The sequence below is a fragment of the Rhinoraja longicauda genome, chromosome 35, assembly GCF_053455715.1.
Source record: "Rhinoraja longicauda isolate Sanriku21f chromosome 35, sRhiLon1.1, whole genome shotgun sequence".
NCBI classification, from domain to species: Eukaryota; Metazoa; Chordata; class Chondrichthyes; order Rajiformes; family Arhynchobatidae; genus Rhinoraja; species Rhinoraja longicauda.
This window is the reverse complement of record NC_135987.1, coordinates 2,361,402-2,376,746: the sequence shown is the minus strand read 5'-3', so window position 1 is coordinate 2,376,746 and position 15,345 is coordinate 2,361,402. Positions and strand designations below refer to the sequence as shown.

General features: G+C 43.5%; 1 protein-coding gene across 1 annotated transcript in view; it reads left to right on the top strand.

Annotated features, from left to right (window-relative positions):
• tm9sf3 (transmembrane 9 superfamily member 3) overlaps positions 1–15,345 on the top strand; it is a 68,501-nt gene that overhangs the window by 28,307 nt on the left and 24,849 nt on the right. Inside the window, exons 4-7 of the mRNA XM_078428279.1 lie at positions 3,812–3,972; positions 5,392–5,469; positions 5,768–5,899; positions 9,605–9,771. Of these exons, the coding sequence (XP_078284405.1) occupies positions 3,812–3,972; positions 5,392–5,469; positions 5,768–5,899; positions 9,605–9,771 (538 nt within the window). The remainder of the gene's footprint in view (positions 1–3,811; positions 3,973–5,391; positions 5,470–5,767; positions 5,900–9,604; positions 9,772–15,345) is intronic.

Here is a 15,345-nt window from a genome sequence, read left to right as displayed (position 1 = left end):
TTTCCCAATCAATTTCCCTCTACTGAAACTCTCCTCCACCTGTCGGAAATTATCCTCACTTTCAACAACCTCTCTTTTGACTCCTCTCACTTTCTCCAAGTTAAAGGTTTCACCATGGGCACTCACATGGGCCCATCCTTGCCTGCCTTTTTGGTGGTCACATTGAACGGTCTTTGTTCCAGGCGTACACTGGTACCATCCCCCACTCTTTCTTTGCTACATTGACGAACGACTCCCCTCCCCACAGACAGAACATGGATAGAGTTCCCCCGCTCCTCGCCTTTCACCCCACCAGCCTCTGTTTCCAAATATCATCCAACATATCATCCCCAGCGTTTCCTCTAACGTGATTCCACCACCTGTCACATCTTCCCATCTCCATCCCTTTCCACTTTCCACAGAGACCGCTCGCTCCGCAATCCCCTGGTTCACATCCCTTCCCACCCAAACCACTCCCTCCCCAGCTACTTTTCCTGTGACCGCAGGAGAGGTAACACTCGTCCCCAGACCTCCTCCCTCGCCATCAACCAGGGACTGCAACAGTCCTTATAGGTGAGACAAAGGTTCACATGCACTTCCTCTAATCTCATCTACTGCAACTGGTGTTCTTGATGTGGCCTCCTATACATCGGCAAAAGCAAGAGTAGACTTGGCGACCATTTCACCGAACATGTGCTCAGTGCGCTAAGGCCTTCTGGATCTCCCGGTTGCTAACTATTTTACTCCCATTCCCATTCTGACCTTTCTGTCCTGGGCTCCTCCGTTGCCAGTGTGAGGCCGTACACAAACTGAAGGAACAGCACCACATATTCCACTTGGGTAGCTTACAACTCAATGGCATAAAATTGAATTCTCCAATGTTAGGCAACCTCTAACCCCGCCCCCTCAACCCCTAACCCCCCACAACCCCCTTTCTTCCCACCTCCCCTGTGCCTCACCTGGACTCGCACCTAATTCACCTCTTCACAATCCTTCTTTCACACGTTTGTTTTTTTTCCCATTTCCTACTCCTTTCCTTCTCCCCCCCCCCCACAATGATCCAAAAGGTCACCTGTCCATATACTCCAGGAATGCTTCCTGATTCACTGAGTTACTCCAGCACTTTGTGTCTTGTTTTAGAGAAATGATTCCTAGTTTGTGTAATTTCTCCTTATAATTTTCTTTCTGATCCAAGCCAGAACCACCCATCACAAAGCCATTGTGACTTTGTTTGATCAATAGAGTAATAGAGTACAAGTGTTGAATAATTCTTTAATTATAGTTGTTATTGATTTCTCAATAAACTTAGGAAAGATATTGGGAGGCCTTCATTTTTAATGGGTTCAACAGATCTGGCAATGAGTGCCGCATACAAGATTGGCTTCTTGGCAGCATGATGAAACTGGGGAATACATTGGAGTGGTTTGAGATGTAGGATCATCGGAACTATTTGCTTTGAGCATGACAAAATATTTGGATATATATATAAATAAAATTCAAGCTTTCTGTGTACTGTTTATGTTGGCATTTTCCCTCATCGAGTAGAGTCTTTTTTCATGTCCATCTATGTTTCAAATGTTACATCACTGTCTTTGTCCGTCTTGAAAAGGGCACAAGCTTCCGGCGACCATCAGTGGGAGCCATCACTTGTACAATAGATGGTGGTGGTAGCAGAATGAGCTCAGGACACTTCCAGTTTCCTGCCCCGCGAAGTGTACGCTTCTGCTATGGGGCCATCGAGTAGAGTAAAACTGATAATTCAGCACACTCGGGCCTTTAGGGCTGGACCTCAGTGCTGTTGGATGTTATTCCCTATAAGCACATTGTTACATTTATTTTAAAAATGTTAAAGTTTTACAATAAGTTGAAGCTTTCAGATGAGTTGGAGCTGCAGTTGGATTCACGAGGTGCATAGAGGAGGCAGAAAGTGTCATAGATACGATGTAGTTCAGACAGATGCTGATGAGTAACTGCCAGCAAGACCAGGCATGCAGTGCACATGCCCTGTGGCTATTGCTCTCTTTAACAGCTGTACTGTTTTGGATACTGTTGTGGGGGGGGGGGGGCACTATCTAGTTTTACCTTCAGATATAGAGCAATGTTTCCTTCAGCCAACCTAATCTGTACCCCTCATCATTTTATATACCTTAATTATGCCTTCTGAACCTCCTGCATTCAAGGGAGAACAGACTGACCAGCTGTCAAATCAGTGGCACTACAACAGGCTCTGTTCTCGGGAAGGGACCTGGGCCGTGGGTCCAATGAGCAATTCCGACGGAGCGGGGGTGAGCTCGGTCGGAATTGCTCCATGCACACCTCCTTGACACCCACCATGACAGGGTGAGGACCGGCCCCCCTCGCAGTTACAACACCCCCTTCCCCCTGAGGAGCAGCACCCTGGCTGAAGGTGACCAGATTCCTGGCTTTAAGGAGATCGCGATAAAAGCCAGGCAACTCCCGCCTAGCGCGCCGACTCAAAGGAAATGTTGGGAGTGGATCACACTCTAGTGTTGTAATCTAGTGTTATCTAGTGTTGTAATCTCAAGATTTCTTTCGGTGCTATTTGCTAGTGAGTATAGAAATAAGGTGATAGGACTGATGACTGGTGCAGGAGGGAGGACTTCAAGTTTTTTTGATCTTTGGAATTTCTTTTGGTGCAGGAATGACTTGTACAAGGCACCTGAGTTGCTTCTGGACTGGAAAGAGAGAGATATCCTTGCAGGCATGTTTGCTAGTGCTACTTAGAGGTTTTATTCTAGTGAGGTGGGAGGTTGGAACTCAGAATGGCAGGCTGGCAGGTGGAGAGGCTGACTCAAATGTAGGAGGTAGAACAGGCAAGTCCGGTGGGAAGAGTTAACTAGGGAAGGGAAGCATCCACATCAATGATTTGGATGAGAATGTACAAGACATTGTTTGTAAATTTGCACATGCTACTAAAATAGGTAGTAACGTAGATATTGAAAGAGGTTGTCATAATAATAATAATAATAATAATAATAATATTCATTTATTGTCATTGCAACGAGTACAACGAAATTAAAAAATAGCCAATCCTGACGGTGCGTACAAACATATATGCAATAAATGCAAAAACAAATAAATACATAAATACAATTAAATACAATTATATTAAGTACAAGATTTTTTAACGGTGTTGCCTAGTGCAAAGGTAGTGTTCAGTTCTCGTATGGCCCTGGGGTAAAAACTGTTCTTCAGTCTGTTTGTTCGGGATTTGATCGACCTGAAACGTCGACCAGAGGGCAGATGAACAAACAGACGGTGGCCGGGGTGGGATGGATCTTTTATTATTTTGCCTGCTCTACTGAGGCATCAATTACAGCAGGAGTTTGGTCACTGAGCAAGTGGGTGAGGAATGGCTAATGTAGTGTAATTCAGATAGGTGTGAGGAATTACATTTTGGGCAGATAAACCAGGGCAGAACCTTGAATGGTAGGGCCCTGAAGAATGTTGGAGAGCAGAGGAACCTGGTATATAGTGCCCCAAAAGTGACGTATTTAGATATGGTGGTGAAGGCTTTTGGCACACTGGCCTTCATCAGTCAGGAAGCAAGGACATAATGCTACATTTGTGTAGGACATTGGTGAGGCCACACGTTTAGAGTATTGTGTTCAGTTTTGGTCACTCCTGCGATAGGGGTGATGTCATGAGGCTGATCCATTTCCTCACTGAGTCACGTGCATTGTATTTGCATATGAATTTGTTTTTGGAAAGTATGCTTTACTTGGAGATAGTCACAAATTGGCCATTTCCAAATGGAATGCAAATGCTTTCCAAACAACAGGGTGTGCTACATTTCTCTTTGTATTTGCAGGGATTGTAGGTGAAGCAGATGAAAACGGTGAAGATCACTTCCTCTGGACCTACAAGAAACTTGAGATCGGTTACAATGGCAACCGAATTGTTGATGTTAACCTGACCAGTGAGGGGAAGGTCAAGTTGGTGGCGAACACAAAAATTCCAATGTCTTATTCGGTAAGCATAGTTTGAAACAGAAAATGTAATTTTTTACAAATGGAACAAAATGTTGCAAGAATGTAACTAGCCTATACTCTAAGCCTGCATTACATATTACAAAGAAAGCATCTTTTCACACATTAGTGCAAATTGTAAATTTGTGTTCCAGCACAAAAGTTTTCCAGCCTGCTGGGAATCTTGGTACTGTCCTATATATGAGGCAACTGCCCCATCCTACTTATCAATTCATTTTGAATATTGAAACAAAGAACTACAGATGCTGGTTTACAATGGAAGTGCTGGAGTAACACTGCAGGTGAGGCAGCTTCAGTGGATCAGTCTGAAGAATGGTCCTGACCTGAAATGTCACCTATCCATCTTCTCCAGACACACTGCTGAGTTACTCCAGCACTTTGTGCCTCATTTTGAATATTGTTCATTTTAAAGTGGTGTCTAAATCCCTTTTAAACAGTGAATACTATTTTGATATTTTAATATCCTTTGTTTAATGAACTTATGAACTGATGAATCAAATGACGGTTCCTCGACTGCATGGTTCTATAATTGTATCATAGTGCCAATGCTGTCCCTTAATCTAAAACCACAGTTTAAAAGTCTATCCCTATGACTGGCACTAACTAATTCAGTTTCTTTCTGTATTTATATTCATATGTCAACATTTACTGTGTTCTGGAATGTGCCTGTTGGTGTTTAAATCCAATGCAGTCTGACCTTTGTTCTTAACAACAGAGAAGTTATTAATGTTAATACTGTGTATGAAACCAAGCCTGTTCCAGAACTCTGCCGGCAGATTTCCTACTACATATTTGCTGCCTATTAATCTAGCATGGCACTAGTGACATTGGGGAAACTTCAAATGCATTAATACCTGTGGCTATCTGTTCATTGAGGATGCTTATTTTGTTGGCCCATTGAATGAGACTTCCTTAAAAGAGCTCTAGTCCAGTCTTAAATAGCTGCCCTTTAATTGAGAGACTTAGGAATCAGTCAGTCTGTGCTTGGTGGCAGCATGTTGCACAGTGCAGCCAGGTCAGATGGAACATCCAGAATCATAACACTTTAAATGTTTGCCAAGGTTCAGACTTGTTAAGGAACATGCTGTATTTTGATAATTGTGTGGATAGGTCGATACTATGACCCATATTTAACCCTTGTACCCCTTGGCCAAAATCCCCATCTAAATTCAAGCTAAATAGGATGAATTACTTCGCCATTGTAAGATTGAAGGTCATGGGGAATAATGTGACCTTGACAATGTTTTAGATGGTAACATAAATGAGATGGTTTATTATACACTCAGATTTCAGACATAATGGGTAATACAAATTGTGCAGTTATGTTCTGATTAAACGTACTTTTGCCAATTTCACATTGTGTATTGTTTTATTGTGTCATTTGTTTTTGTGGTTATTTTAGCTGAAATGGAAGAAATCGGATGTGAAGTTTGAAGACCGATTTGATAAGTACCTTGACCCATCCTTCTTTCAACACAGAGTATGTTCAATTTTTAAGTTATTAGTCTTATTTCTTTCCCAGTTTATTCCCTTCCCTTTTTAAATCCTTGAGTCAAGTTGAAGTGTAATTCTACCAGTAATGTATACCTCACTATATTTTTATTCAATATGGTAGGTTGCAACCTGCATCCAGGTCCTGATTGCATGTAGTTCCCATGTTACTAATCATATTGAATGTTAGTTTATTAGTGGAAATTTGTTTGAGATTGTAAAACTTGCAAGTTCTGTAGATTAAATATTCAGATCCTATATCAGAAGGTGCTCTTGTGTATTGACAGATTCACTGGTTCTCGATCTTCAATTCCTTCATGATGGTTATTTTCTTGGTTGGATTGGTTTCCATGATTCTAATGCGCACTTTACGAAAGGATTATGCTCGGTACAGTAAGGAAGAAGAAATGGACGACATGGTGAGGATAACTCCTGTGATGCGGTTGTTTTGACAATGGAGGCCATCTCCCCTCTGCTGTTGGAATCTGTTTAAATCTATCTGTACACTTCATGGTTTAAAAAACCCTTATAAGATCTCCTTGCAATTCCCTCTATTCCAAGGGGATCAATCCCAACTTCTCCAATCTATGTGCATGTAAAATCCCTCATCCTTGAATTTATTGTGATAAGTCTCTTCACCACTCTGTCCAAAACTGCCGTGCGTTTCTAAAGCGCTGTATTCAGAATTGAACAAAATGTCAAAATAATGGTAATTTAACCCCTCGTTCAACCACTGTCTCCACAGCCTTTGATTTCCTAAATGTCTTGATTTATAGATTTGTTTTGAATATATAATAATAATAATAATAATAATAATAATAATATTTTCCTTTATTTGGCCCACACTGGGGAAATTTACAGTGTTCCAGCAGCAGAGTGGACAGCAAGAGATCATTCATTATAAATAAAAGTAAAGACATGGATAAATTGTCATCAGTTTTCTGTGTATTCTTAAATGTTACTGTTGACTGGTTTGCTGGGAGCAGTGCTGGTTGTGCAGTCTCACAGCAGCGGGAAGGAAGGACCTCCTATATCTCTCCTTCACGCACTTGGGGTGAAGGAGTCTGTCACTGAAGGAGCTACTCAGTGCAGTGACAGTGTCCTGCATGGGGTGGGAGTCGTTGTCCAGCAGCGATGTTAACTTTGCCATCATCCTCCTCTCTCCCACCGCCTGCACTGAGTCGAGGGGGCAACCCAGGACAGAGCTGGCCTTCCTGACCAGCTTGTCGAGTCTCTTCCCTTCCGCCGCTGAGATGCTGCTGCTCCAGCAGACCACTCCATAGAAAATGGCTGATGCCCCCTGCACTCCAAAGGACCTGAGTCTCCTTAGCAGATAAAGCCTGCTCTGGCCTTTTCTGTATAGCGCATTGGTGTTTTCGGTCCAGTCCAATTTATTATTGAGGTAAACACCCAGGTACTTCTAAGAATCCACCCTCAACCTGGACAGGTTGAGTGAGTGTGCAGATGCGTGGCAGTTGCAGTATAATATAGATAAATGTGAGGTTATCCACTTTGGCGGCAAAAACAAGGAGGCAGATTATTATCCCAATGGTGTCAGGTTGGGTAAGGGGGAAGTGCAGCGAGACCTGGGTGTCCTTGTACACCAGTCACTGAAAGTTGGCGTGCAGGCACAGCAGGCAGTGAAGAAAGCTAATGGCATGTTGGCCTTCATAACGAGAGGATTTCAGTATAGAAGTAAAGAGGTTCTTCTGCAGTTGTATAGGGCCCTGGTAAGACCACATCTGGAGTATTGTGTACAGTTTTGGTCTCCTAATTTGAGGAAGGACATCCTTGTAATTGAGGCAGTGCAGCGTAGGTTCACGAGATTGATCCCTGGGATGGCGGGACTGTCATACGAGGAAAGATTGAAAAGACTAGGCTTGTATTCACTGGCGTTTAGAAGGATGAGAGGGGATTTTATAGAGATTTATAAAAGGACTGGACAAACTAGATGTAGGAAATATGTTCCCAATGTTGGGGGAGTCCAGAACCAGGGACCACAGTCTTAGAATAAAGGGGAGGCCATTTAAAACTGAGGTGAGAAGGAACTTTTTCACCCAGAGAGTTCTGAATTTGTGGAACTCTCTGCTACAGAGGGCAGTGGGGGCCAAATCACACTGGATGAATTTAAGAGAGAGTTAGATAGAGCTCTAGGGGCTAGTGGAATTAAGGGATATGGGGAGAAGGCAGGCACAGTTTACTGATTGTGGAGGATCAGCCATGATCACAATGAATGGCGGTGCTGGCTCGAAGGGCCAAATGGCCTCCTCCTGCACCTATTTTCTATGTTTCTATATTCTGCAACCAATTTGAGACAATAATCCAGCTGTGATCAAATAATTTTTCATAAACATTATCTAATATTTATAAAGCCCAGGATTCTGTAAGCTTTTTTAAACGACTTTATCAATCTTGATGCTGCTCTATAGGACTTTAGTTAGGCAGCATTTGGAGTATTGCATGCAGTTCTGGTCACCCCGTTACAGGAGAGATGAGGGGGCAGAGGAGGTTTACTAGAATGCTGCTGGGAGTAGAGGGAGAGGTTGGACAGACTTGGATTGATTTCTCTGGAACTTCTGAGGTTGATTGGAGACTTGATAGAAGCATATAAAATTATGAGAGGCATAGAAAGGATAGACAGTTAGATCCTTTTTCCCCGGGGTCAAAATCTCCAACACTAGAGGGCGTAACTATAAAGTGAGGGGGGGAAAGTTTAGTGAAATATGTGGGGCAAGTTTTTTTCACAGAGGGTCGTGGGGGCTTGGAACACATTGCCAGGGGTGGCGGCGGTGGTGGGGGCAGATATACGATAGTGGCTTTTAAGAGACTTTTAGATGTGGAAGGAGCTAGTTGAACCAGGTACTATCTCAACATTTAAAGGACATTTGAACAGGTAGGTGGATAGGAAAGGTTTAGAAGGATATGTGCCAAACGCTGGCATGTGGGAACAGTTTAGATGGGGCATCTTGTTCGGCGTAGATAAGTTGGGACAAAAGGCCCATGTCCGCGCTCCATGACTACCATATTGCCTTTAGTTTCCCTAACTCTTTTCCTTCATGGATTGTAAGGATAGATTGATACTATAACCCATATTAATGTTAGAGATACAGGGCAGAAGCAGGGCTTTCGGCCCACTGAGTCCTCGCTGACCAGTGATCACCCTGTATATTCACACTATACGTCACACTACACTACACACTAGGGATCATTTGCAATTTTACCTAAGCCAATTAACCTACAAAGCTGTACTTCTTTGGAATGTTGGAGGAAACCGGAGCACCCGGAGAAAACCCACGTGGTCACAGGAAGAACATACAAGCTTTGTACAGACAGCAGCTGTAGTCAGAATTGAACCCAGGTCTCTGGCGCTGTGAGGCAGCAACTCTACTGCTGTGCGTTCCAAGCCCCCATGACCCTCTATTATGTTTTCTTTGCCTCGAATGCCCATCCAAATCCAAGCTAAGATGAATTACTTAGCCATTGTACACTTGAAATTCTAGTGGACTAATGTGACCGTGACAATATTTTAGATGTTAACATAAACAAGATGGATTATTATACACTAGGGTTTCAGACATAGTGGGCAATACAAATTGTGGAATAATGTCCTGATTAAACATACTTTCATCAAATCAAGTAGGCTTGTGGAACAATTTCTAGACTTAAGCAAATTGTCATAAATCTTTCCATGATTTTTCCTGTCAATTTGTGTTGGTAAATTTGGAATGCCACTTTTCTTAATAGGTTAAAAGGAAACTTCTAATGTAGTCTTGCAATGGCACCAGACCTGATCAGTGTAATCTGTGGCCACAATGCCATTGAATGTTCTGCTTATAAAGTGGGGGAGTTAAGACACCCTCACCCTCGGGGGCTTAGGGTCCTCACCATGCCTGTCTTGATTGTATGTTTCGTGTTTAGCCCTCTGTATCACAATTGTAGTCATCAGCCTGAGCCCCCCCCCCCCCCCCCCCCCCCCTTCAAGCTTAGACAGTTGCAGCTTCCAAATAACACAGGCTCTCAGAAATTAGAATTTGGCAGGATTGCTACGATTTATTGAGAGTTTGTGCATTGTTCCCAAAAAAGGTGCTCAGCAATTAACCCATAGTAAAATTATGTTTTAACAGGACAGAGATCTGGGAGATGAATACGGATGGAAACAAGTTCATGGGGATGTATTCAGGCCCTCGAGTCATCCATTGATATTTTCGTCGCTGATCGGGTCTGGTTGCCAGATTTTCTTTGTCTCTCTTATTGTCATCATTGTGGCAATGATAGAAGACTTGTACACAGAGTAAGTATGTACAGAGTATAGACACAAAAAGCTGGAGTAACTCAGCAGGACAGGCAGCATCTCTGGAGAGATCCTTCTTCAGACCCAAAATGTCATCCATTCCTTCTCTCCAGAGATGCTGCCTGTCCCTCTGAGTTACTCCAGCTTTTTGTAACTATCTTTGGTTTAAACCAGCATCTACAGTTCTTTCTTATACAAAGTATGTACAGAGTGTCTTGTATTATTGGTCAGTTCATATTTTTCAATGTTTTAAATAGTGAGCACTTCAGCAGAAATGCTTTGTTCATTGTTCCTATTATGCACAGTTCTATTGGGGAAAGCCACATGTACTTTGAACACAACAAATTGACTTTGACTAGCCAGAATCTCATTTAGTAGGTTTCTTACAGCCTAGTGGGTGATTGTACTTCACAAGCAGTAACCCCTCAGGTTTTGCGCAGTCTCAGAGCCTCAGCCTGGGTAGTACAGGTGCTCCTCAACTTACAATGGGGTTACGTTCTGATAAGCCCATTAAGATGGGTTTATCGGAACATAATATCGTACGTCGAAATGCATTTAATACACCTGTTCACGTGGCCGGAAGCGAGCTACAGGTCGCTCCGTTGCCCAGCGTTTGCACCATTGTAAAGTTGAAATATCGTAAGTTGAAGCATCGTTAGTCGGGGAGCCCCTGTACTAGACTGTTCTCCACACCCCTGATGTATGAGCTTTGGTAACAAAGGGTGGGTTACATATTATTTGTCCTTGTCTTGCCAACTCCACCACCACTCTCCACTCCCCTTCCACAAACCACAAGGGCAGCACAGCAGTAGACTTGCTGCCTTACAGTGTCAGAGACCCGGTTTTGATCCTGACTACGGGTGCTGACTGTATGGAGTTTGTATATTCTCCCCGTGACCGCTTGGTTTTCCCCGACTGCCTCGATTTCCACCCACACTCCAAAGATGTGCTGGTTTGGAGGTTAATTGTGGAGGCAGTGTGAACTGTGAGGAAGATGCTATGAGTTTGCTGGGTGACTTGGACAGATTGTGTGAGTGGGCAAATGCATGGCAGATGCAGTTTAATGTGGATAAGTGTGAGGTTTTCCACTTTGGTGGTAAGAACAGGAAGGCAGATTATTATCTAAATGATATAAGAAAATAACTGCAGATGCTGGTACAAATCGATTTATTCACAAAATGCTGGAGTAACTCAGCAGGTCAGGCAGCATCTCGGGAGAGAAGGAATGGGCGACGTTTCGGGTCGAGACCCTTCTTCAGACTGATGTCAGGGGGGCGGGACAAAGGAAGCTAAATGATGTCAAGTTATAAATGGTGTCAATTATCTAAATGGTGTCAAGTTAGGAAAAGGGGACGTACAACGAGATCTGGGTGTCCGAGTGCATCAGTCACTGAAAGGAAGCATGCAGGTACAGCAGGCAGTGAAGAAAGCCAATGGAATGTTGGCCTTCTTAACAAGGAGAATTGAGTATAGGAGCAAAGAGGTCCTTCTGCAGTTGTGTAGGGCCCGAGTGAGACCACACCTGGAGTATTGTGTGCAGTTTTGGTCTCCAAACTTGAGGAAGGACATTCTTGCTATTGAAGGAGTGCAGCGTAGGCTCACGAGCTTAATTCCCGGAATGGCGGGACTGTCATACGTTGAAAGACTGGAGCGACTGGGCTTCTATACTCTGGAATTTAGAAGGATGAGAGGGGATCTTATTGAAACGGATAAGATTATTAAGGGATTGGACACGCTAGAGGCAGGAAACATGTTCCCGATGTTGGGGGAGTCCAGAACCAAGGGCCACAGTTTAAGAATAAGAGGTAGGCCATTTAGACTGGAGATGAGGAGGAACTTCTTCACTCAGAGAGTTGTGAAGCTGTGGAATTCTCTGCCTCAGAAGGCAGTGGAGGCCAATTCTCTGGATGCTTTCAAGAGAGAGAGCTAGATAGAGCTCTTAATGATAGCGGAGTCAGGGGGTTTGGGGAGAAGGCAGGAACGGGGTACTGATTGTGCATGATCACGGTGAATGGCGGTGCTGGCTCGAAGGGCCTACTCCTGCATCTATTGTCTATTAATTGGCTTCGGTAAAAATTGTAAATTGTCCCAAGTGTGTGGGATAGTGCTAGTGTACGATGATCGTTGGGTTGGCGTGGGCTCGGTGGGCCAAAGGGCCTGTGTCCACGCTGTATCTCTAAACTAAACCTCAGCTTGTCAGAAACTGCTTGTGTATGGAAAGGGCTTGTACACAGCTGTGGTGGAAGTTACAGTGGAATCATATCCATGTAAAAGTGCTGCCTGAACCTGGAGAGGCAAAAGTGTGTTTTTACAGTAATTATTGCATAGCTTGATCTGAATTCTTGCCCCACCTTCAGAGCAAATTCTGAGATTACTTTCAATAGTTTTATAATAGCCAATAGGATAATATGTTTATACAGTGTACCCTTTATGCTTGTTTGCAATCGCTGACGGACATACTTGGTCCCTGGGTGCAATACTGTCTCAAATATTCTATTGTATGAAAAGTGGGATGTCTCCCGGAAGATTGCTTCACTGCTATGCTGAACCTTTTCTTAACAATTCTAATACCTCCTCTTTTGGGTGTCATTGACGCTGGTTATTGTGGTGAAACTATATAACACTTGGGCAGACTGCCACGCCTTGTATCAAGTTTAGCTTACGGCTGCACAAGCATTCAGATGCTCCATGCAGCGTGGAAAGGGGCAAAGGATTCAACGTTTCAGTAAACTTAATGTCTGAAGGCCTGATTGTACGGGGGTTGGCATGAACGTCATTTTGGGGAGGGAGAATCGGGTGTTCAGGGAAAGAAAATATACAATCCAAAGAGAAAACTATTAAAACCGATCTGGAGTACTTTCTTATTTAGCAACATTATCACGGGTTTGTAATAAAAGCTACAATATTCTCAGGTAAGTTTGTTGCAATATTCAACTTTAATCAGATAATACCATGACCGTAATTTTAAGCAGCTGGCATTGTCATAGAGTGATATCGTGTGGAAACAGGCCCTTTGGCCCAACTTGCCCACACCAGCCAACATGTCCCAGCTACACTAGTCCCACCTGCCTGCGTTTAGTCCATATCCCTCCAAACCTGTCCTATCCATGTACCTGCCTAACTGTTTCTTAAATGTTGGAATAGTCCCTGCCTCAACCACCTCCTCTGGCAGCTCGTTCCATAATCCACCACCCTTTGTGTGGAAAAAGTTACCCCTCAGATTCCTCCTTTTCCCCTTCACCGTAAACCTATATCTTCTGGTCCTCGGTTCACCTACTCTGGGTAGGAGATTCTGTGCGTCTACCGCATCTATTCCCCTCATGATTTTATACACCTCAAAAAGATCACCCCTCATCCTCCTGCTCTTAAGATCTGATGTGCATCTTTTCCATCCATGAATCAGTTTGTGATTGAAGTCTAAAGAGGCTTTCGATCCGAAACGTCGCCTTTTCCTTTTCTTCAGAGATGCTGCCTGGCCCGCTGAGTTACTCCAGCATTTTATATTTATATATTAGGGCTAGCCCAGCATTTGTCGTTCCCTCCTACACAATCAGTTTGTGATGTTGAGTAGAAAACTGTTCCTTCACCATCTTTAACATAGTTTGCCTTTATTTAAAGTGGACAAGGGGCCAGCTCGTAGGCCCCACTACTCGCTTGGTTCAACCAGGTTTCCATCATTTCAGTAGCCAGCAAAATTTGGATTTTATTAATTGGATATTGTTTAATGTATTGTCTAACAGAGGGCACCCATAGCCCACGCTGCAGCCACATGTTGCATGAAGCAGCATTTTTTATGTCATGAGAGCCCAATTAGGCGATTCGGCCCATAGAGTCTACTCTACCATTCAATCATGGCTGATCTAATTTTCCCTCTGAACCCCAGTGCCCCTGCCAGAATTACACCCTTCCTCCAGTACCCTCTGTCTTCTTATATATCAAATATCTTAGTAAAATCCATGTGGACAACACTCACTGTGGGCTGCATGATGGTGTAGCGGTAGAGTTGCTGCCTTACAGCGCCAGAGACCTGGGTTTGACCCTATGGGTGCTGTCTGTACAGAATTTGTACGTTTTCATAATCATGTGGATTTTCCCCACTGATCTGGATTCCTCCCACGCTCCAAAGACGTACAGGTTTGTAGGTTAATTTGGCCTTTGTAAAAATTATCCCTAGTGTGTAGGACAGTGCTAGTGTATGGGGATCGCAGGTCGGCGCAGACTCGGTGGGCCAATGGGCCTGTTTCAGCGCTTTTTCTAAACTATACTAAACACTGCCCACCCTCATCAATCATCTTAGCCTCTGCAAAAAACCTCCTCAAAACAAATCCCACCTGACCCTGGCAACTGATCCATCTTAATATTGTTCAAAAGACCCAACAGCATCTCTTTATTAATCTCAAATTACCCTGCATATTAATATACCATGCTCACGATCTTCTATGCCCTTGTTGATGAATACCAATGCAAAACACTCATCTAGTATGTCGCCTACGTCCTCTGGCACCAATAATATCCTCTATCCTTGAATGAAACTCTCACTAGTTGCCCTCTTGATTTTAATGTGTGTAATGGAAGCCTTGGGATGCTCTTTAAACTTGTTCAATAACTTTCACATTACACACTGAAGTGTTCCTGATGGCTTAATGACTTGTTTCCAGTGAGTAGCTTATCGAGATAAATCACAGTGGTCCAGGTTCAAGCCAAGCTTGTACTAAATTGGTGGATCTCGGCCTAAGCTGCTGTTGCACGACTATAAACAACTTTGGTGTTCTGTTACAGAAAAGAAAGATGTCAAAATTCTGGTCTGATTGAAATCATAGTTCATTATAGCACACATGGAGGTTATTTAGTGCATTATGCATCCGCCTCTGATCAGAGCGACCCTTTAAATATAATTTCCCTCTCCTCCCCCCACTCCCCTTGTATTTTTCAGACATCCAAATTATTTTCCTTCAATTACTTATCCAATTCCTGTTTGATTCTATAGAAACTGATTCTGATCCTGTGGAAGGATTCAGATTCTGTGGAACCTGCAGATGCTGGTTTACAAAAGAAGACACGGAGTGCTGGACTACCTCACTGGATCCGGCAGCATCTCGTATGAACACAGATAGGTGCCATTTTGGGTCGGGGAACTTCTTTGTCCTGACCCGAACTGTTGCCTAGCCATGCTCTCCCGAGTTGCTGCCAGATCCGCTGAGCTACTCCAGCACTGTGTGTCTTCTCCAGCTTGATTATACTTTTCACCCTTTCAGGCAATATTAAAACTTCCCAACCTCTGCCTGTATAAATCAACACCTGCATTTATCTCATCTTTTGTCCAAAACTTAAAACTGTGTTCCCTAATCCTTGAACTACCAAATGATTGGAACATCATTTTCTATCCTGCGTAAACCAGTTATGATCTTGTATGATTCTATTAAATCAGATTGTCATCCTGTCATGTACTGGAGTGAGGTCTGGGCTTCCTGTGTTAAATAAAGTAACTTTCACTGTTGAGCTAATTTGTGTTTAGTTGAAAGAAACAGGCCCCTCTGCCCACCGGGTCCATGCTGACCAGCGATCACCGCACAC